General features: G+C 37.7%; 1 protein-coding gene across 1 annotated transcript in view; it reads right to left on the bottom strand.

Moving 5' to 3' along the window:
* Nucleotides 1–24,654, bottom strand: part of AMMECR1 (AMMECR nuclear protein 1) — a 112,664-nt gene that overhangs the window by 58,445 nt on the left and 29,565 nt on the right. Inside the window, exon 2 of the mRNA XM_045881498.3 lies at nt 1,901–2,011. Coding sequence (XP_045737454.1) covers nt 1,901–2,011 — 111 coding nt within the window. The remainder of the gene's footprint in view (nt 1–1,900; nt 2,012–24,654) is intronic.

Genomic DNA, 24,654 nt, shown 5'->3' on the forward strand with positions numbered 1-24,654 from the left:
TCTTTCTGTCAAATAAATAAATAAAAAATCTTTAAAAAGAAAGGGTTCTGTGGTCAAAAGAGTTGACGTTTGGGAAACGCTGCATTCTAGATCTCACTCTTAGAGATTCACAACACTATTAACATAACAGGTTCTGAGAAGTCCTGCAGTGAGCACAGCTGTTTAAATTTGCTTAACCAGTGTTCCCCAAATTTATTTGGCCATAGAATCCTTTTTTTCCAAGCAATAACCAAGGAACCAGGGTTCCTCATAACAACTTATTTTAGGAAATGTGTCATAAATTGCCTTTGATTAGCTATTAAAAGAGTAATTTCATATGTACCTGTCCCAAAAAGGTAGTCACTGGCAGAATTTGCTAAAGTTCCAAAATGAATCCATGGTATTTCATGTCAGGAAAAAAAATCTAACTTGCTTAGACTAGCCTTTACACTATCTTTAGGAAGTTCAAGTCATTTCCAGAATATGTGTTTTGACCCCTTTACTGCTTGTATGTTCTTAATCAAATCCAAACACTCAATTCTAATGCCTGTGCAAATATAAAAAATGAAGGTGACCCTCCAAGCCTTTGCTTTTCTTTCCAGGCTTCACTGTAAGCTAAGAAAACCCTGTAGCTGTGAGCTGCACCTTCAAATATAAGAATACTAAACTCAGTTACCAGCATTTTATTAACTGGTACCACGAGCCGCATTTATGCCATCTTAAAATAAAATAATGAGTATTTGCAATGTTTTTTTTTTTTTTAAGATTTTATTTATTTGAGAGAGAGAGAATGAGAGAGAGCACATGAGAGGGGGGAGGGTCAGAGGGAGAAGCAGACTCCCTGCGGAGCAAGGAGCCCGATGCGGGACTCGATCCAGGGACTCCAGGATCATGACCTGAGCCGAAGGCAGTCGCTTAACCAACTGAGCCACCCAGGCGCCTGAGTATTTGCAATGTTAATCCGGAAGCAAAGTAGTGACTGAATATTATTTCATTCCCTTAACACCTCCCTAACATCCCTATTAAGTATATAGAACAAAATCCTGTAATTACTACTTTATCTATTGGAGGTTAAGCAACGTGCCCCAATTACCAATAGTCAGCAGGGACCAATTTCTTGTTGGACTGATACTTGTGCATATTACAACTATAGAAACTGTATCAGATAATCACCCTGAAATATGAACAAAAACAGGAAATTCCTTTACTAATAACTTATTATTTAAGGAATTTTCTTCTTTTGAAATAGTTTTGGAACATAATTTGCTAGAAATCTAAACTTGAACCAAAAACAAAAAATCAGATGGCATGCTCGATAGCTTTTTGTGAGTTCGGAAATTAAAAACAAAGTCTTAACAACTGCAATGAGGCATTCATTACTTTGTCCTTGTGTTAGAGGAAACAAAATAAGTAAGCTACAATTAATTCTGGGTAAAGTGTGAATGTGAATGATTACACTGCCAGGCTGTGGCATGCCTTTCTTCCAAGGTTCTCCCCTTCACTGCAAAAGTACATAAAAGTGTAGCAACACGTGTAAGATGACGTAGACATCAACAATTCTTAAAAAGCCTAACAGAGAAGACACTGTGTTATTATGGAAATAATACATTTTGGGAAGCCATTGACATTTGGGCACTGATTTCCAAGTTACACAAAATAAGCTGGCCTTTGAAGGAAGACACTTTAAAACATCTATGGCAGAATACATATAACCACAATATTTTATATTATGATAATATGCAGCAATAACATTTTACCAGACATAAGGCAAATGGCTGAAGAGAAGGAAAAATCTGATGTGAAAGGAATCAAGAATGTTAACACTTTAGTAAAGGCAAAGGAGTTAAAGTAGCAGATTCAAGTTTCATAAGTTGTTGTTTTTTTTAATGTAGAAGCAGAGGTAACAAAAATTGGTCTTCACCTGGTAAGTGTGTACTCCCTGAGTCCTGAATGCAAGTTCATGGCAGAAAAAGTACCTATGCATCCACGCAATCTTTTGTCTCGACCGATCTTCCACGTTACAAACAGTGGGCTGTAACGGAAGATAAAAATAGGGTCAATCAATTCAACTCAAGCAAGTTATTTATTGAATATTTATTATATGCAGGGTTAGATGCCTGAGATATAAAGACCACATGACAGGCCCCCAAGGGGCTGGGTCTAGCCGAACGGACTGCATTTAACAACAATTATAGCTGGAATGATTGAGTGTATCCTATATGTGAGGCAGCATGATAAATGTTTTAAAATTACCTATATTAATCCTCATCAACCATTCTAAGAGGCTGAGTAATGCTATTACCAACATTCCTATTTTACAGATGAGGTAGTCCCACAGTTAATACATAATGAAATCGGAACATCAACCTGGACAAAGCCTTAACCAGCATGGCTGACTGCTCGAGGCCTCATTTAAACCTCAAGTTACTGATTGATTCATTAAGTCTACTTTAGAAAAACCAAAAAACAACAACAAAAAAAACCAACCCCAAATTTCAACAAATACTGAATATCTCAGGGCAAAGTATTGTGAAAGGTTATGGGAAATACAAGGTTGCCTAAAACATCCTCACAGCTCTCTAGGAGCCAGTACAGAAGGCAGGCATTTTCACAACTAACTCACACAGGCAAAAGAAAATGAGTGCTATAAACTATGTCTGAAATGCCATGAATGAAGCTACAGGGATAGAAGAAAATTTCATCGAGTCTGATTCTCTTCAGCTTGGCCTAGAAAACTGAGTAGGGTTTAGAGAGGTAAAGGGCAAGAGCAAACATTAACAAAATAAGACTCTGGAAACAGAAAAATTATTTTAATTTTTAGATAAAAGTATGGCCAACAAATACAATCTCTCAAGCATTAAATACAATGGCATCAAGAAAGTTGTGTAGTTTTTTTTTTTTTTAAAGATTTTATTTATTTATTTGACAGAGAGAGACACAGCGAGAGAGGGAACACAAGCAGGGGGAGTGGGAGAGAGAGAAGCGGGCTCCCCGCGGAGCAGGGAGCCCGATGCGGGGCTCGATCCCAGGACCCTGGGATCATGACCCGAGCCGAAGGCAGCTGCTTAACCGACTGAGCCACCCAGGCGCCCCGAAAGTTGTGTAGTTTTAAATGAAGTTTAATATAGTAGATTTTTGGATCTGGCAGGAAACCAGTGACAGCCCCAATTAATGGCTGAATCTAGAAACAATTCTAGTTAGAAGCAACTTGATATGTAAGTTTATATGAAATAAATTAATTTACACATTTTAGCACATTGTGTAAAAAAGATAAATACCCTACAGTTGGGGGTGGTTCATGTTAATGTGAGTATTCACAGTATTATGGGTATGAAATAGTATATTTCTGCTTTCTAAAAATTTAAATTGTAGGGGGACATACCATATGTCATGTATTTCTAATAATATGTTGTTGAGTTGGAGAACACATTCTGCATTTAAAGTACTCTCTAGTCAGTCATTAGCAGTTGGGTGAAAAGATCCTGTTCAAGTACTTCAATCACCCATCTCAAACATTTAAATAATGCCGAGTTCTGACAGGCAGCCACAATGGCAGACAGGTCCCGAAATAACGTATACAAACCAGGAGCAGTGCTAAGAATTACCTTCTTCCAAGAACCAAATTCTCAGGGGCATTGAAAAAAATGACCATAAGGCCAAATGATTGTCGATGTTAGTATTCAAGTGTTGGATGACCTACATCAAAAGTACGAAGATAAAAAGCAAAAGAAAAATTCCAGGTTTTCTGCTTTCGATGTCACATGCACCTAAACACCTTATAACTTGAGACAAGATACTGATGCCCCACTTAGCGCATTTCTCTAATAGCTTTTGACTAAGAATTATCAGGAAGACAAGAATTAGACACATAACTCATACGAATACTACTATCTAAAATCCTCACACTATCTTTATTTTTTTAAGAGTTTTTTTATTCATTTGACAGAGAAAGTGCGCACACAAGCAGGGGCAATGGCAGGCAGGGGGAGAAGCAGCTTTCCAGCTGAGCAGGGAGCCCGACGCGGGACTCGATCCCAGGACCCTGAGATCATGACCTGAGTAGAAGGCAGACGTTTAACAGACTAAGCCACCCGCACTCTACACACTATATTTAACAATGAATTTCACCTCTTTATTTTTCACTTTGTAATTTGGTAGAGTCAACGTCTCTGTCAACCATTATGTGGACAGGAAGATACCAATCTTCTCCCATAACGACACCTATACAAATCATGTCTCCATAACACGTCCTTTGGCAGATTCAGAACAAAGTGAATCACACTGTAACATATATACTAACATGTCTTTAAAATATCACATGATGGCTTCTCCATGTAACAGAACGAAGTTGTGTATTCTCTTCCTCAATGACTTCAGTGAGAAACCTACAAGTGTGAGTGAATTTGTTTCCCATCAAAAACCCTAGAGATGAAAGTCATTTAAAAGTGCTTTGCCTTCAATTATCTTCTTTATCCCACTAAAATATATATGCACATCATTCTTACCATAATCCTATCTATTCAACCAAACATTCAAAACGTGTAGGGTAAACAGAAAATGAATACAAATTAACCACTATATTAGGGAATAAGTTGGAGGGCATTCTAAACACATAGTAGGGAAAATTATATACAGTTTCTTATAATGCTGTGCTATCACTGATGAAGGGATGATGAATTCAAGGGGTAGGGTGCTAGAGGATAAACTGTAATTTGCCAGGTAGCCTGGGAGAAAAGGTACTCCATAATAAGCAAGGGCTTAGAGATGTAACAGAAAGTAGTGTGATAACCTTGATAACTTGCTGTGGTCTCTTGCAGATTTAACATTCTATGAATTTTAGGCACTGTTGAATATTTGTCCTCAAGAGCCCTCAAAACAGGTAAAGCAGATGCAGAGTTGTCTGCACTCTCCCTGTTCCTTACCGGCCCCAGGCAACACCCACTTTGGGGGTTGCTGTGGCGGGGAAATATCTGTGGCAAAGATGGGAGAGATTGCTACTTGACAACCCCACTGTGTTTAGGACAGATGCCTGAAGATGGAAGAAATCAGACATTTAGGAGACAGAATACAACTCTGCCTTCACAATCTGGGGCTCTAATTTCTCATTTACAAATGCTCATCCAGTGTACTTTACAAAGAACACGTATGTGTTCAAACAAAACACAGACTCATAGATACAGAGAACAAACGATGGTTGCTAGAGGGGAGGGGGGTGAAGGGGGGTGAACCAAGTCGCTGAAGGGGATTAGGAGGTACAAGGCTATGCTATGTACAGTGCAGGGAATGTGGTCAATAATATTGTAACAACTTTGTATGATGACAGATGGTAACTAGACTTAATTGTCATAATGTATATAAATACTGAATTACTATGTTGTATACCTGAAACTAATACAATATTATATGTTGGTTATTTTTCAACAAAATAATTTAAAATTGGGGCGCCTGGGTGGCTCAGTCGTTAAGCATCTGACTTCGGCTCAGGTCATGATCCCAGGGTCCTGGGATCGAGCCCCGCATCGGGCTCCCTGCTCGGTGGGAAGCCTGCTTCTGCCTCTCGCACTCCCCCTGCTTGTGTTCCCTCTCTCGCTGTGTCTCTCTCTCTGTCAAATAAATAAATAAAATCTTTAAAAAAAATCATTTAAAATTTTTTAAAAGAACATGTATATGGAATTTTAAAAAACAAAATACCTACAAGCAACATTTCATGGGGGAAAGAACTTGGGAATGAAGCATTTTAAAGTACACTAAAACAGAACAAACATCACTGAGCACAAGAGATTGTATCTTGTGTGTGAGAAGTACTTTGTACAGGGCAATGGCTATGGGAACATTCAATACGTATTACCTAAAAATAGCAACAAAAATTTTTCTTTCCCCAATGCACAGAGGGAAGAAATAGGCAATTTTATTCTTAAATGTATTATTAAAACAGGTATGAGTTCCCGAAAGGATGTATGACATCAACGTAATCAGAGATGGATCAAAGTAGAAAAAGGGATTCGAGCCTGTTGAGAGGAGCTGCTTAGTGACAAGGAACTAAGGAAAACGGTTCATAGTAAGACAAAGATTGAAGGTTTTTGGAAAAGACTTTTACCATATGGTTTGAAGCCACCTACATGTGCTGAAAAACAATACTACAAGCTAGAAAGGGGCTCAAAATGAAATGAAATATTAATGGAAATGTTTATTTGAGAGTAACCAGGCATAGCTTTTTAAGGAATTTTCCTACTTGTGAACATTTTGTACCACTATGTTCTGAGAAACCTTTGGAGGCAAGGAAACTCTCTCCATTTTTCCAAGTCTGTAGACAGGAACAGGAAGTAACCACCTAATCTAGGTGAATCTTCTCTGCCAACTGGCAGCCAATACCATCAGGTCAATAGTACTAGCTCTCAGGGAAAGGTAGTTGTGTGGCATTAGCAAAAGTACAGAAAAGCAATGTAAATCTGAACAGGATATACCCCAGTCCAAGTTGCAGTGCCACTTCCTATGTCCCTCTTTTGAGATTACTGATACAGACCAGAACAGATTAGACATATATTTGTGGGAGAGGCGTACAATATTTTACCATAAACCCTATCTCCCCTCCATACCGTGGCAGAAACAGGTTACAAAAAAATAGCCTTAGACATTTGCAAGCCCCCACTCTGGCAATTTGCTCTTCTCTAGAATGAGATCTGTAGGGGGTGACATTAACAAGATGATATCCATCCCTACCAATATAATGCTAATTAGTATAAATGGGTGTTCAACAAGGCTATTAATATTATACATAGATATGGGAAAAGAGAAGCTACCTAGCATGGTTCTTTTCCTTTGCCATCAAATCATGATTGCTTCTCAACTATGCTCAGGTCCTTCTGTTACTTAGCTCAGTGATCCAACTAAATTACTCATAACATCCAACTCAATACCATAATTCCCCAGGATCTAGGAGCTCAGGGAAAAACAGAAATGGTGGAGTCTTCCTTCCACTGCCAGGTTAAAACACTTTGCTTCCTGTTTCAACACAAAGAAGTTACCTACCTCATTTACAGATCACATAAACTACAGATTCAATTTGTAAAAAATGTACTCAATGCAGTTAAATCCTGTATTAGTCTACTTGGGCTGCCATAACAAAATACCACAGTCCAGGTGGCTTAAACAACAGAAATATATTTTCTCACGGTTCTGGAGACTGGAAAGCACAAGATCAAGGGTCCAGCAGGGTTCTGTTTCTGGTGAGAGCTCTTTCTGGCTTGTAGGTGACTGTTAGGTACTCACTTGGCCTTTTCTCTGAGCGTTCAGAAAGAGAGAGAATGAGCGTGCACGCACACAAACTCTAGCGGCTCTTCTTACAAAAACACAAATCCTTTTGGATCAGGGACCCACCCTTATGGCCTCAAGTAACCTTAATTATCTCGTTACAGGCGCTATCTCCAAATACCATCACGGTGGAGGTTAAGGTTTCAACATATTCATTTTGTGGGGCCACAATTCAGTCCATAGCAAACCCCTAATGAGAGTTTTAGCACATCGTTCACGGTTTATATAATCGTCTAAGATTGTTAGATGAAGGACATTTTAAGAGATTATTTCCTCTTCATTTTACAGGTGAAAAACCAAAAGTGATCCAGTGAAACTAAGTGCAGTCACCTCACTGGTTAGTGATAAAACCTGGCTAGTTCTACAAATCTTACTACTAATGTCATTTTTCCCCCAGTATAGGGAAAAAAAATTGTGAGTAGCAAAGCTAGATGTCTTCTAAGATACCAGAGAATAGGAAATTCTTATGAATACACAAATCTCATTCTCCTCCTCCCAGGAAGGGAGAGAAAGATCAGCTGAGAAGATACCAGGACAAACTAGAAATGCTGGATCAACCTAGACACACTAAACCAACTTTACAAGCTTCTATACTATTCCCATTAGAGGCCCATAGCAAAACCAAGTATTTTATCTTCGATGGCCTCCCAACATCCTTTCTGACTCCCTCTCAACCCTCTTCTTTCATTTCTTCCTCTTCTGATGAGCTTTCATCAGACTCAAGTGATCTAAAAGCTACAAATTTCTGTCCAATCAAAATTCCCGCCAAATGAAAATTTCCATTTACCATCTATTAACAACCATGTAGCTAGGTATTGATCTGTTTAATTCATATTACTTAATGAGGCTCTTAAATGAGTGAATGAATCATTAATGGATGAATGAGGCTTAACTCTTCCAGGTAATCTGAAATTCAAATTAAAGAACCCCGAAAGGAGAACAATAGGAGGTGGTAAATGGGGGAGGGGCAGGGAGAAGGTAAAGTTCCCATACATTTTACACTTCTCTCATCCACACCGATCCTTTACTGCAGATAAGGAAAATACATTAAAATACATTAATACATTACATCACCATTACAGCCTTACTCTTTCCCTCCAACTTTTGTAAATAGCCAGTATCCCATGGGGCTCAGGAAAATAAGGAGACACTGCTCAAACAGACAGCATGGGTTAGTATGGAAGACCACAAATATCTGAAAATGGGAATCAGGAATTACAATCTTACAGTACTTTTCTTTGCCTGGTATTCCCAGAAATTCTATTACAGCAACATTATATTCTCCACCCCCCATTTTTTTCCCCCATTTTTTTTATTCTTATGTTAATCCCCATACATCATTAGTTTTAGATGAAGTGTTCCATGATTCATTGTTTGTGCACAACACCCAGTGCTCCATGCAGAATGTGCCCTCCTCAATACCCACCACCAGGCTAACCCATCCTCCCAACCCCCTCCCCTCTAGAACCCTGTTTGTTTTTCAGAGCCCATCGTCTCTCATGGTTCGTCTACCCCTCCGATTTCCCCCACTTCATTCTTCCCCTCCCGCTACCTTCTTCTTCTTCTTTTTTTTTTCTTAACATATATTGCATTATTTGTTTCAGAGGTACAGATCTGAGATTCAACAGTCTTGCACAATTCACAGCGCTTACCCGAGCACATACCCTCCCCAGTGTCTATCACCCAGTCACCCCATCCCTCCCACCCCACCCCCCACTCCAGCAACCCTCAGTTTGTTTCCTACAATTAAGAATTCCTCATATCAGTGAGATCATATGATACATGTCTTTCTCTGTTTGACTTATTTCACTCAACATAATACCCTCCAGTTCCATCCACGTCGTTGCAAATGGCAAGATCTCATTCCTTTTGATGGCTGCATAATATTCCATTGTATATATATACCACATCTTCTTTATCCATTCATCTGTCGATTCTCCACCCCCCATTTTTATAATGCTAATTTAACTGGCAAATGCCAGAGGAAGAGAGACAGCCTAAAGTCTTACAGATGATTGGGAAGGTTGAATGGGTGTGTGTGTGTGTGTCTTATAAATCAAGTGTAATAACCACCAACATATAACCAGCCAAATCACAAGCATACTTTAAGGGATTAGCTTGATTCTGTCAAACTGTGAACTGAAAGAACCATTTCTTCCTCTTAGCAAGACCAAATCAATGATTTTCAGTAAACTTAAAAAAATTTTGGTCTTAGACTTGATACATTAGGATAGCCTGTCTTATTTTATTTCTTAGAGCCCAAATTAGATGAGAAAAGCCTGCCTGCATTGGAAAAAAAATATTATATTTACACATATTTTCGAGTCTTAGTTTAGACTGCAGCGAGTATTAATTTAATATATGGTAGCATCTTAAGGATGAAGCTCATAAAATAAGCTTTAAATGACAAATTGCTATAGATTTCCACAATGAAATAATTTATATTTGGAATTCCTGTTCTGAAACAATTTGTTCAAAGAGCTTTAAGGGTTGGGAGTCAGCCTTTACTATGAAAAGAATTAATTATTTTAATATAAAACAGACCAGGCAAAACAAGACCTTCTACTGAAGGTTTAAGTATTCCAAACTCAATATAAGCACAGCTGAAAGAGTCAGGAGAACTAGATTCAGAGGTTTCAGAATGCTTTGATTGATACGATCAACTTTTATTTTTTTTTTTTTAATGCCCTTAAAAACTGTTATGGAACTGTGTTTGGTACCAAATGTTTTGTTCCATTGGACAATTCATATGCTGGATGGATACGGAATACTTAACACTTCAAACAATGAAAACAACTAAAGGTTTTTGTTTTGTTTTGTTTTTCACTTGTATCTTACCTCCCCACTAATGATCGATCTTCTCCACCATCTTGTCTTATCCTCAGAACCCACTCCATGACCAGAAATAGAGTAGACAGGAAATAAATAGGCTGAATGACTTAAACATTAATATAAAGAGCTGTAAAGTTATCTAGCTTCTTCATTCTAGATTTCCATCTTGCTTCCTATTCCAAGGAGATCCAATGTAATGAGCCAGGTTCGTAAGACCTTCAATAAATCTGTGATGTAGTTGTTTATGAAGTTTTCTGGGTTTAGAAAGGTAACCGCTTTGATTTTAAGGTCCTTGAATTGGATTACTTGCTCCTTTGAGAGAAAGGAGCTGGACAGACGGCTTTGTAGCAGGAATTCCCCCAAGCTCTTTGCATTTTAGGGGTTAGAAGGAAAGGCAGGATCTAGGGACAAAGCACTCAAATGAGACCATATTTTTATCAGGGCTACTTATGTTGCCTTTGCCCTCCCCCACTCCCTCCCTTCTTTTACCTTCCAGAAAACAGTTCAACCTCTTAAAAACCTCTATTTTGAAGTGCCCAAGAGGTTGGAGTTTTTTTCTTTTTCTTTAACATGGAATTGACATCCTCACCTCCAAAGTGCTTTTTGAAAATCAACTTTCTTTCTACTTCCTACTAAAGTATAGCTTACATACTATAAAAGCACCCATTTTAAATGTAAAATTCAATGAATTTTGACAAACGTATACATACACATAACCTAAAGTGCAATCAAGTTATAGAACATTTCCATCACCCCAAAAAGCTCCCTTGTGCCCCTTGCTAATAAATTCCCTCTCCACACTACTGGACCCTGGCAAACATGAACCTGCTTTCAGTCCCTATAGTTTTTTGCCTTTTCCAGAATTTCATATAAATGGAATCATCCAGTATGCAGTCTTTCGTGACTAGCTTCTTTCACTTAGAGTAATGCTTTTGATATTCATTCATGTGTTTAGTCCTTTCTATTGTTGAGTGGTATTCCACTGAATGGATATACCACAATTTTGTTTCTTTACTCACCCACTGATGAATATTTGGGTTGCTTACAGTTTGGGGCTATTATATATAAAGCTTCTATGATAATATTTACTTTCAAGGTTTTATGGGAACGTAAGTTTTCATTCCTCTTAGGTAACTATCTACAAAGAGAATTGCTGAGCTATGAGTAGGTATACGTTTACCTTTATAAGAAACTGACAAACTATGTTCCAATTGGCCATACCAATTTCCAGTGGCTATACCAACTACACTCCTACCAGCATTGTATGAGTGTGCTAGTTGCTCCACATCCTCACCAACACTTGGTATTTTTTTTTTAATTCAAGTTAATGTGTAGGGATATCTCATTATGGTTTTAATTTGTAGTTCTCTGATAACTAAGGATATTGAGCGACTCTTCAAGTGCTTAATATTTATGCACAAATTTTCTTTTGGGAAGTGCTTGTTCAACTCATTTACTCATTTTTAAATTGGATTGTTGGTCTTCTTTTTACAGGAGTTGTAGGTTTTTAAAAAGTATGTTCTAGATACCAAGCTTTATCACAAATGTACATTGCAAATATATTTTCCTAGTCTGTGGCTTGCCTTTTAATTTTCTTAATGTTATCTTTTGAAGAGCACACATTTTTAATTTTGATGAAGTTTAATTTTATGAATTTTTGTTTTCTGGTTCATGTTTCATGTTGGATAGAGGAATCTTATCCAAAGGTCATGGAGATTTTCTCCTATTCTCTTCTAGAAGTTTTGTAATTTTAACTTTTACATTTAGGTTTATGATCCATTATGAGTTACTCTTTGTGTATACTGTGAGGTTCATTTTTTAAATCTGTTAATATTTGGTGGTGGATTTTTGTGTGTATGAACATAAGGAATATTGATCTGTGGTTTTTTCTTCTTGTAGTATCTTTGCCAGTTTTCGATATCATGGTGATGCCAACTTCATAGAATGATTTGGGAAGAATTCTATCCTCTTCTATTTTCTCCAAGTTTGATTTGTTCCTTAAATATTTGGTAGAATTCACACTGAAGTCATTGGAGCTTAGAGTTTAATTATGGGATGATTTTTAATTACAAATTCAATTTCTTTAATAGATAAAAGGCTATTCAGATTTTCTAGTTCTTTTTGAGTCAATTTTGGTGATTTGTGTCCTTCAAGGAATTCTTCCATTTCATCTAAGTGTAGAATTTATCGGCATAGACTTATTCACAATATTCCTTTGTCCTTTTCATGTCTGCAGGATCTATAGTGATGTCTATTCTTCCCTTTCTGATTTTAGTAATTTGTGTTAATTTCTGTTTCTTTTTTATCTGTATCGGTCTAGCTATAGGTTTATCAATTTTATTGATCTTTTCAAAGAGCTGGCTATTGGTTTCATTGATTTTTCTCTGTTTTTAGTTTTCTCTTTTATTGATTTCTACTCTTACAATATTTTCTTCCTCTTGTGGTTGAACTTGCTCTTCATTTTCTTGCTTCTTAAGGTGGACTGTTAGATTATCAATTTTAGACCTTCTTTATTTTAAAGCTATAAATTTCCCACTAAGCACTGTGTAAGCTACATCCTACAAATTTTAATATGTTGTGTTTTCATTATCATTCAGTTGAAATTTTTGTTTAAATAGTCTTCACATCCAGCATGGAGCCCAATGCAGGGCTTGAACTCACAACCCTAAGATCAAGATCTGAGCTGAGATCAAGAGTCAGATGCTTAACCTACTGAGCCATCCAGGCACCCCAGCTCAAAATATTTTCTAATTTCTTTTCTAATTTCTTCTTTGACCCGTGGTTTATTTAGGGTGTACTGTGTCATTTCCTAATATTTGAGAATTTCCCAGATATCTTTTGGTATTGATTTTTCATTTAATTCTATTTTGGTTAGAAAATATACTTTGTATTATTTCGATTCTCCTGAATATACTGAGGCTTGTTTTATGGCCCAGAATGTGGTCTATTTTAGCGAATTTGAAAACATATTCTGGTAATGTAAGGTCCAGTGTTTCATAAATGTCAATTAGGTACTGTTGGTCAGGTATAATAGTGTTGGTCAGGTTTTCTATCTCCTCACTGATTTTTTTTTTTTTTTTGGTCTACTTATTCTATCAATTACTGAGTTAAGAGTGTTGAAATATCCAACTCTAATTGTAGATTTGTCTATTTATCCTTTCAGCTATACCTGGTTTTTTTCTCTTCATGTTTTTTGAGGCTTTGTTAGGAGCACACACATTTAGTATTGCTGTGTTCTTGATGAACTGACCACTTTACCATTATGAAATGTCCCTCCTTATCCCTGGTAATACTGTTTGTCCTGAAGTCTAATTTGTCTCATATTGACATAGTCACTCCAGCTTTCTTATGATTAGTGTTTGCATGACATATCTTTTTTCATCTGTTTAATTTTAACCTATCTGTGTCCTTATTCTTAAAGTGATTTCTTATACACAGTATACAGTTGGGTCTTGCATTTTTATGTAGCCTCTTAACTGTAGTATTTAGGCTACTTATGTTTAATATAACTTTGATATGGTTGTGTTTAAGTCTACCATCTTTATATTTTGTATTTGTTTTTACATTTCCCATCTTTTCCTTGCTCTTCTTTTTTGGTCTTTTTCTGGATTAAATGAGTATAGTTTAGTATTCATTTTTATTACCATTATTAGCTTGTTAGTTATGCCTTTCTTGGTGGTTATTCCAGGTTGTATATGATGTATCTCTAGCTTATTACAATCTACCTTCAAGTAATATTACATCACTATACATATAACATAAGGACCTTAGCAGCATACTTCCATTTCATTCCTTCCATCCCTTGGGCCTATTGTCATATCTTTTAGATCTATATACCTTACAAATTCCATAAGAGATTATTAATTTTGCTCTAAACAATCACTTAACTTTAAAAAAAATTTAAATGAGGAAATGAGTCTTGTATATTTACCCCACACTTACCACACTTATCTGGCTCTCTTCAGTACTCTGTAGAGATCCAAATTTCCATCTGGAATCATTTTCCTGCAGCCTGAAGAACGTCCCTTAATATGTGTTGCAGTTCAGGTCTGCTGGTGACAACTCTCAGTTTTTGTTTTTCTGAAAAAAATATATTTCACCTTCATTTCTTTTTGCTTTAATTTTGTAAAGATACTTTCATTGGAGATAGGCTTTGAGGTTGATAGTACTTTTTTTCTTTCAGCACTTTAAAAATGTCATTCCATTGTCTTCTTGCTTGCGTTGTTTCTGATGAGATGTATATAATTTCTTATCTTTGCTCTTCTGTATATTTTTTTCCTCTTAGCTTCTTTTCAAATGCTCCCTCTACCACTGGTTTTCAGCAATTTGATTATAATAGACTTACTGTGGTTTCCTTTGTGGTTATCCCACTTAAGAGTTCATTGAGCCTCTTGGATCTATGGGTGTATAGTTTTCATCATAATTGAAAAATTTTAGCCATTATTTCTTCAACTATTTTTTATGACTATCCCTCTCTCTCCTTTCCTTCTGGGAATCCAATTACATGTATACAAGTCTGCTTGATAATGTCCCACAGTTCACTGAAGCTCTTTCTTTTCTTCACTTTTTTCCATTCTCCATTTTAGATTGGATAATTTCTATTGTTAGATCTTCAAATTCATTGATCTTTTCTTCTGGAGTCTAATCTAATCTGCTATTAGTTCCATTCGACTTTCTCATTTCATATACTATACTTTTCAACTGTAGAAGTTCTATTTGGTTCTTGATAGGTCTTCAATTTCTTTCCCCATTTTATTCATGCTTTTCTTTCAAATGTTCAACACAGTTTCATAGCTGTTTTAAATTCCTTGTCTGCTAATTCTATAACCATCAATTCTGGTTCTGTTTCTATTGACTGACTTCCTCCTGATTATGGGTCACATTTCAGTGCTTCTTGGACTATCTAGTGGTTTTTTGGATATCAGACATTATAACCATTATATTTTTGAATGCTTGGATTTTACTGTCTTCCTTCAAAGGGTGAAGTTTGTTTTGTCATGCATCTAAATTATTTGTGGATAATTATTTTTCAAAGCTTGGCTTGAAGTTTTGTTAGTTTGGGTTCAGAGTAGCCTTTACTTTAGGGCTAACAGTAGCCCTATTACTAAGATATGACCCTTTTGGGGTTCTATTCAATACTCTGGGTGTTCAACAAGGTCTCTCATCTCTTGCTGTGGCAACTCAAATGTCTTTTAGTCCTGTATGAGCTCCAGTAAATATTCAACTTATAGCTTCTGAGCAATTGTTTTTTGCCCAGCCACATGGTGTTTCTTCAACCCATGTGCAGATTTGTATTCAGCCAAAGATAAAGGGGACATTTTTGCAGATTTCTGGAACTATTGCTGAGTGGCTCCCCACCCCCAGTACTCTGCTCTACAAATTCTTGCCACCTAGACTTCCCTGAGTTCCTATCTCTGTCTCACCAATTCAACAAAACTGCAGGCTCTGCTTGGGTTCCCTCTTAAAATGCTATGGTCCAGAAACTGCCCACAGGAAACAAGCCAGAGTGACTGTAGGGCTCACTTCATTTGTTCCCTTTTTCTTAGGGATCACGGTCCTGGGCTACCTCTTGCCCAATGTCTGAAAACAGTTGTTTAAGATCTTTTGCCCAGTTCCTAGCTGTTTACAAGGTATGTGAGGCAGAAGGGAACAAGTCTTATCCCAGTTAAAACTTCTTGGACTGAAGTGGAAGTCCCAAAGCCTTTTAAAACTGAGTCACTTTAAGGGTCAAACTCCGTGGTAGGTTTCACATATTATATGTGGGAAAAGCCTACCACAAATAGAAGACCACAGTGAACAGGAAAATGGATCGGGAAGCAGAAAGTAAAAGGGACAGATCTCTTCAGCTCTGACAGGTGGTGAACTCAGAAGAATATGAAGTGACTCAACCAATTTCAGGGGCAATGCACTGCTCAGAATCAGAAGGTTAGAGATGTCAATCTTAAAAAATATCAACTCAAGAACTCTAAAATCCAAAGTAATGAAATAAAAAAAAAAATTCAAAGCAGTCAGGTTGAAACTGAACTTGACAAAAGTGTCAGTTAACAGTCACACTGGTATTTCCTTCTTTAAGTTGATGCCAAAAATAGCCCACTCCTCTTGTTCTCCTTCCATACAAGTTAAAATGAAAAAAAAAAAGTAACTGCAGTTTGAACAACCTTATTTACAACAGCTAAAAAATCTTGAGGAAGTTATTCATTATCATGAATGATGTCTGACATACATATGTATGTGTGTGTGTTTTGTTACTGCTACTTCTATAGGGCTATTTTTTCAGCTATGACGATGTAAACAATCTTATGGCACAGCTACTTACCTCACTGCTATACTAGATAACACTGAGTTTATCAGTCTTAATGGTACAAATCTTGCGATCACAATGCCATCCATTCTACAGAAGGGCAGTTGCTTAAGAACAAGCCCCATATTAAGGAAACCAAATATGCAAAGTATTTTTTATGATGGAGCAAACAGAGAAACAATATGATATGTGCCATTACATTATCCTATCAAAAATTATTTTTAAAAATTTCCCGCTAACAGGGGCACCTGGGTGGCTCAGTCGGTTAAGTGTCTGCCTTCAGCTCAGGTCCTGATCCCGGGGTCCTGGGATTGAGGGATTGAGCCCCACTGCATCGCGCTCCCTGCTTGCTGGGGAGTCTGCTTCTTCCTCTCCCTCTGCACCCCCCCCCCACACTCATGCTCTCTCTCTGGCGCTCTCTCTCAAATAAATAAATTAAATCTTTAAAAAAAATTAAAAATTTCCCATTAACACATCAGGCAATATCATGATAGCTCAATGTTCAGAAAGCAAGCACAGAACAACAGAAATTTCCCCAGAAAATTAGGACAGCAGGAGCAAGTCAGTGCAGAGCCTCTGAGAAAAAAGCAAAATCCATGAATGACACTGGCTGAGAAACTGAGGTAAGAAGGTAGTGAAATGAGGATAATTGCTTACCTTCTTGCTTTACACTTCTCTTTAGGTAGTCCTATATAGCTGCCTACTTCAAAGCCTGTAACTTTGTAAACAAATGAAACAGAAGCGAAACAAAGGGACCAAACTCCCTGGGAAGATAAGAAAGAACACAGCAGCCCTACCAACAAGCGCCAGTACAACAACTTCCTCTGTATATTTAAATACTCTGGTTTAAAAAGCCTCCAGCTGAACCGCTAAGTACATGGAAGAGTACGGATTAGCCAAAGGTGTTGTACCGGGTCTGGAAATGATGGGTGACCTACTCAGCCTCATCACGTCAATACAAGAAAGAAAGATCTGCCACCTGAGCTATTGAAAGTGCTCATTTCTGAAAGCTAATTTTTTCCCCTCAAGCCTACCTCGTCCTCTCCTTTAAAGCCAGCAAAAATACCCCAAGCCTTTGCTTTGCAGATAAATACCACAGACAAAAAAAGTATCTTATTTTATACTTGAGCTGTCTCTACTTCCAGATCCGAAATGCACCTATGGGACTCCACACTCAATCAATCCAGTGTTTCTATAGAGCTGTAGAACCAAAGACCAGGGAAAATGTCATTTCTCATGGGGCTTACCTCTCCCACCCCTTCTTGACATTAAATGCTAACCAAATTTCCAGTTAAAGATGCAGATCTCAGGACTATATGTGTCTCCACTGAATATTGCTAGACTGATGAAAAATCTTGTTATTTGAAGAGTCCTTCAGTGACCAGCTTACTGCTTTCGAACTTGCCCTGAGTCTTTCCTCATTCTGGCAATGTAAATGTACCACAGAAGCACCACTTCTTCAAAGAAATGAAACTGAGCTATGGCAGCATTATTGTAATTAGCTATAAGGAACAGTTAATCAGTTAAAGCCAAGTTGTTTTCTATAGGAACACGTTTCTCGTTCTGTAGTGTACAAGAGCAAAATTGCCAAATGACTTTTACTTATAATAAAATAGTTCTCATATGGACTACAAAATTACATGTGTCTAGCCCAGTGCATGATTCCCTAAGAGGCAGTTCTCTTTGCACTCCAAATCTGAGAAGATCAATACTGAACTGAATTAGAGACGTTTGGATTATAAAGTTTACAATAAAACAAATGTAGTTTTATTTCTTTATGGTACACTCATACTTACCTGCCCTTCTTCTCTACTGAGGTGGTACTTTAATAAATAAGGTAAATAATTCAACAGATGAGAATAACTGTTAATGAATACATCAACTATCTGTATGTAAATGAAGTTCTTTTACACCTAGAAGAAAGCCAACCCTAATTCCAACCAGTCCACATGAATGACCATCAATTTCAAATATGGAAAAGGAAAATATGATTGGAAGACAAATCAACAATGCTTCTATTGCTGAAAATATGGGAGCTTTTAAAAATAATTTCAAAGCATAACAGGAAAATTCTGACTACCTAAGACAGATTTAAATTTTTAAATTACAACCGTATAAAGGAATAAAAGTCAGATAAAAAGGAGCATTCCACAAACGATCATGACAGTATGTATACATTCATATATATATGCACACACACACGACTAAAAATAGCTAACTTTTACCAAACACTTCCTATGTGGCAGGCCTTTCTCAAGGGTTTACAGGTAATAACTTTTAAATCCCTACTACAACCTGATGAAGTAGATACCATTAATACTCTCCATTTTACAGATAAATTGGGGATCCAAGGGGGCAATTAACTTGCCAGTGGTTACATAGCTACTAAGTGGTGGGGTCAGGATTTGGAACTAGGCGTTGTGGTATGGCCCCAGCGCCACCTCTGTTTATCACAGTCTATGAATGTGTGTGTGTTGTTTGATACAAACCACCTAAAAAATAGTATCCCAATGGGGAACTGAATTATTGGCTTTAAAGACTAACACCTGGAAATTAGAACAAGCATAAATAAAATTGTTGACACTGTGCATATCATAAAAATTAAAATAAACAGAAAGTTAAAAACATAAAAACACTAGAAACAAGAACTGCTGTAAAGATGAAAATCTGCAGAAAATTATGTCATAATAATATAAATGGACTGGGTTTTAATAAAAAGCATCCCATTGAAAGAAAGGATCAAAACACTTATATAACATCTTTTATTTACTATAAATGTAATGCATGTTCACTGTAAAAACATTTTGGAAAACACAGAAAAGCAGAAAGGAGAAAATAAAAATCACACATAATCTCACAAGCAAAGAGAATGAAAATTTACATTTCCTGACAGTCGTTTTCTGCGGAAATATGTTCACATAGTTAACATCATACTGTATGTTTCCGTATAGTTTTTCAACTGAATTGCATAAACATTTTCTTACATGGTTAAGATTCTTCAAAAATATTTTAATGGCTCCATGACATTTCATCATACAAGTGTACCATAATTTAGGTAATCATTTCCTTCTTGTTAAAACTGTGAGGCACATCTCTGTGCACTAAAGTTTATCCAGATCTCAGATTTATTTTCTAAGAATAAAGTTTTTTTAGAAACATAATTACCAGATGAAAGTATATGAACATTTTTTAAAGCTCTTGATGCGTTTTACCAAATTGCTTTCCAGAAAGACAGTGCCACTTAAAAACAAAAAAAGGACTTCATTGAGTTAAAACTTCAAGAATATTTATTTACAACCAGCATTTATGAATCATTTTAATTGGTGGCAGCTGCTTTAAATGTTCTCATTGTTAAACCAGTAAAACACCACAATGGAAACAGACTGTCTTAATTTAAGGTCAAACGGCAGTTATAGTTTAAAAATTAAACTCAAGTATATTTGCCTCATGGTAAGAATGGCTTCCTTCCAACTTGCAGACTCCCTGTTCTTCAAAACTTTTAAAACACTTATGTCCAAAAAAAAAAATTACTCTATGGTCTTACGCCATAAAACAAGCAGCATCTGAAGAGGGTGCTTTTTTATACTGTGTTGTCTTAAACAGAGTCAAGTTGATAGATATTTAAAAATCCATCTATTTTCATTGTTCCTCGTGTAACACACTATAAGGCAAGAGATTACATTTAAAAAGTAAAAAATAAACACAACTCAAAGTATTTGTTTAAGAAGGGCACATGATGTGATGAGCACTGGGTGTTAATATGCAACTAATGAATCATTGACCATTACATTAAAAACTAATGATGTACTATATGTTGGCTAATTGAATTTAAATAAAACAAAGAGAAAAGTACATTAAAAAAACAAACATGGATCTTCATTAAAAAAAAAAAAAGTATGTATTGGGAGATTGTTTCTCCAAAGGTGTTCTATACCTAACAGCCTTCCTCTACAATCTGTCTTTAAGCACTTGGCCATGTCCTTATATTCCAACTCTATTAGGGTTACTCACAACCATACAAAAAAACCACGGTCTTAGTCCTAAGAATGAAAAGTAGAAACTAAGGTGTGTCAGAGGCAATGTTCCTTTCTGAGGCCATCTTCCTAAGAACTGACTTTTTCAGAGCATCTACCAGGGGTCACTGGTAACTATCACAATCTCATGGTTTGAGCAAAAATTTTAAAGCGCTTTATTTTTCTTCACAGTGTATATCTCTACCTGTTTGTTTACTGTCTCCTTACTAGATTGTAAGCTCCGAGAGGACAGCTTGTCTTTTGCATGGCTGTATCCCTAGCCCCTGGCACATAGTAAGGACTAAATACATGTTTGTTGAATGAATGAAATCATTTAAATAATTTAAAATGAATAATTTAATCTAATGAGGATCACACTAATAGGGACTGTTGTTGCAGGTCTAGGCCCAACAAATACTGTTTTTAAATGTATATTGGGCATCTAACTGTGGCACACAGAATTTTTATCAAAGGCATGGGGCACTTGGGTCGCTTGTTTAGTCGGTTGAGCGACCAACTCTTGGTTTCGGCTCAGGGCGTGATCTCAGGGTCCTGAGATTGAGCCCTGCGACGGGCTCCACGATCAGTGGGGAGTCTGCTTGAGATTCTCTCTCCCTCTCCCACAGCCCTTCCCCGCCCCCACTCTCTTTTTCTCGCTCAATAAATAAAAATCTTTAAAAAAATAATTTATATCAAAGGTATAAACAGCTTTCTCGGGCCTCCAGGCAGAGTTTAAAACTCATACTTTATAGAGATATCTCTTAGGGAGATAAATGTCTCAGGGATAAAATCAGGGGGAAACCTAAGAGATGTTTTGTTTTGTTCCCTGTTTTTAAAGATTTATTTATTTTAGAGGGAGAGAGTGGGGGGGGGTGCAGAGGGAAAGAGAGAATCCCAAGCAGACTCCCTGCTGGGCACAGAGCCTGCAGGGCTCCATCTCATGACCCTGAGATCATGACCTGAGCCAAAACCAAGAGTTGGACATTCAACCAACTGAGCCACCCAGGCACCCCAGAGATGTTTTTTTCTTAGAATTCTAGTGCTTGGATACTTCATATACCAGAACCTCAGAGTTCAAATCAATGTGGTATAATAGGATAAAAGTACTGGAATAGGGTGGGAAGAGGACAGAAACAGGCTCAAGGCTCTACTCCAACATTCATTAGTCTAAAGACCGTGAAAGAGTCCTCTAATTCCCTTCAGCTTCAGACATGGATATGCAAGATGGGTATGAGTGCACTGTCTGCTCGATGGACTGCCACAGGAATCCTAGGATACTAGGCATTTGAAAGGTCCTGAAACCACCAAGTATTTATAATGCTGTATCAATAAAGGTAAAATTATTGTTAACATTTTTGGCCAATGAGACCTCTATTAAATAACCCCTCAATAATTGTTAAATTCTTTCCTGGGATACCTCGAGAAGGAGGGATACTTGAGTATTATAATTTAGTGTTATAATTCGTTATAGTAAGTATTACAATTTCACAGGTGGCTCTTGAATGGATTCTCTATCCGGGGAAATGTAAGATTCTGGTGCTAACAGGTGCACCGCACCATGAGAGACTGTGCCTTGCTCAGTTGAGTGCTTCAGGACTTGAAGAACATTAAGGAGGAAAGTGAGAGTCAACATTCAATGAAAGCATACTATGAGTCAAATATGATCAGGTGCTTTCACATGCATTTTACTCTTCACAACAACACAACTTTCAAAAGGCATTTACAGATGAGAAAACAGGCTGAGAGGTCGGTTGACTTCAGCCTAGGACACTGCTAGAATGGGGCAGACGTGACATTATCACCCAGAGCTATCTGACTCCAAAGCCACAGAAAAGGTTTATCATCTTCAGATAAAAGTGAGCTTCTGTGCCGTTTCCTTTCTTGTTATTTCAATCATTCTTGTGGTTGATACATGGGCTAACAAAAACATGCTGGTCCACTCTATACCATCAGGAACAAGAGAAGCAGTAAGAAAGTTCTGAATACACAGGGAAAGGGTAATTCTCGATCTGGGGAAAAGCAGTTAAATCTGGCCCCCAGGTGCAGGTGGGTAGAAGAGCCATCAGAGTCCATTAAGCATGCACTGGATGACTGTTTAAAAGATTTAACTCGAGGGGCACCTGGGTGGCTCAGTCGTTAAGCGTCTGCCTTTGGCTCAGGTCATGATCCCAGGGTCCTGGGATCGAGCCCCGCATCGGGCTCCCTGCTCGGTGGGAAGCCTGCTTCTCCCTCTCCCACTCCCCCTGCTTGTGTTCCCTCTCTCGCTGTCTCTCTCTCTCTGTTGAATAAATAAATAAAATCTTTAAAAAAAAAAAAAGATTTAACTCGGGATACCCTCAGCAACGACAAAAATCAATTTCCAGTATTCCCCATATGATAAACAACCTCGGGATCAGGGATTTACAGAGAGGTGACTAAGGAAGTCTGTTATCCCCAAGAAGTATACCTAGGCCAAAAGAAATGCTCTGTCTGACAAGACCCAGAGAAATACCTGGTAAGAGTCTCTTTATTTCTATAGGAACAGAATACCACAGGAAATGTTTAATCAGAACAGAGCAAAACTGGACATCAAGGAAATGGTTCTGGAGGTGGAACGTTCTAAGCAGAAGCTAGTCAAATCATGGCAGGGCATATCCAGAGCAAATACAAACAAACAAACAAACAAACAAACAAAACCAGTAAATCATCAAATTTCAGGGCTAAAAATCTAGGGCAAGAGATAAGGAGAATTCGGAGCATAGTTACCTTCAAATACCTAGAATTTTTCCAGGTTTGGTCAACACAACTAGAAGCACGGTTTGGTTTTGTGTTGCTCTGATAGCCTTTTGGAAAGCTGAAAGCGTCCTCTTAGACCACAAGAATCTGGGAGTTCTCTTTAAGGAAACCCAACATCAGGGTAGCTAGGGAGTTGTGTGGATTCCTATACTGCCACTCCTTTCCCAGCAAATCTGCCAACTGGCAAATAAGGCAGAATCTTAAAATGTCACTAATAGTTAAAAGGTGAAGGCAGTGACCATGAATGGTAGGTTCACAGGCACAATCCTTGGTATATATTCTTCCCAAGCCATCGGATACCAAGGAATGTGACCTAGGTGAAGCCAGAAGACAAAATTAGCCTACCCTTCAAATTCCTCTGACCCCTGTATCTTTACTGGGGGGTGGGGGGGCGGGTAGGGAGTGGGGGAGGCCGAGGTGAAGAGGAGGGACACAGTCATACAGCAAGTATGGAATCAAGCTTGACCAAGGCCACAGAAAGTGCCCAAGGAATGCATTGCCCAGAGGTCAGTCTGAAATTCATGGAGTTCTCCCAAGGTTGCTGTCACCAGTGCCAGCAACAGAGGCTGGAGCTGATGAAACCAATGCTGAAAGTCGTAAGGAGCTCTTCACATCCTTTAAGTCTTAGACTAAATACCACTTTCTCAAAAAGACTTTCTCTCAACCTATCTAAAGCAGAGGATAGCAACTCTGTTGTTCTCTGTGTTGATCCCTGTTTACTTAGCCCAAATAAAATCAGTTTAGTCTGTTTCCCCCACTAGACTATAAGCCTAATGAGACCAAAGACACCATCTGCCATGATTGTCATTATATCCCCCGTGCTAGTAATGTGCCTAGAACACAGTAAGTGCTGAATAATAATTTAATAAAAAGTAGTCTATGACAGTGATTCTCAAAGTGTGTTCCCTGGACCTCCAGCACTGAGGTCACCTGGGAACCCAACCCACCTGAGATTCGAATTCTCAGGCCCCACCCATGACTCACTGAATCAGAAACTCCGGCAGTGGGGCCAGCAATCTACATTTTAACAAGCCATTCAGGTGACTTTTATGCATGCTCAAGTTGGAGGACCACTGGTATAAAACAAGATGTATAAAAATGCAACTATCAAGAGTACAGAAATGTACATTTCCTGGTAGCGGGAAGTATAAAGGTAAAGGTTCTTTTCTAGTATGGGGTTGGAATGCTTAGCCAGGTCATCCACAATTCTGAGGCCGGTATGCACACAACTAATATTTTATCTGGGATATGGCAAGGATTTCCAAATAGTGGCTACTAAGTAGAAATCTTGGACAACTTACTTAACCTCTCCAAGCATGTTTCCTTATCTGTGAGGAGGGACTAATACCATCCCCACAGGTTAATAAGGATTAAATGAGATTTTAAAAAAAATTTACCCAAGTTCTAGTGCACAGTAAACAATAAATGGGGGTGGTGCTGCTT

The sequence above is a fragment of the Mirounga angustirostris genome, unplaced genomic scaffold (assembly GCF_029215605.1).
Source record: "Mirounga angustirostris isolate CCGP_5_RB_7025 unplaced genomic scaffold, mMirAng1.0.hap1 SCAF_11, whole genome shotgun sequence".
Classification (NCBI taxonomy): Eukaryota; Metazoa; Chordata; class Mammalia; order Carnivora; family Phocidae; genus Mirounga; species Mirounga angustirostris.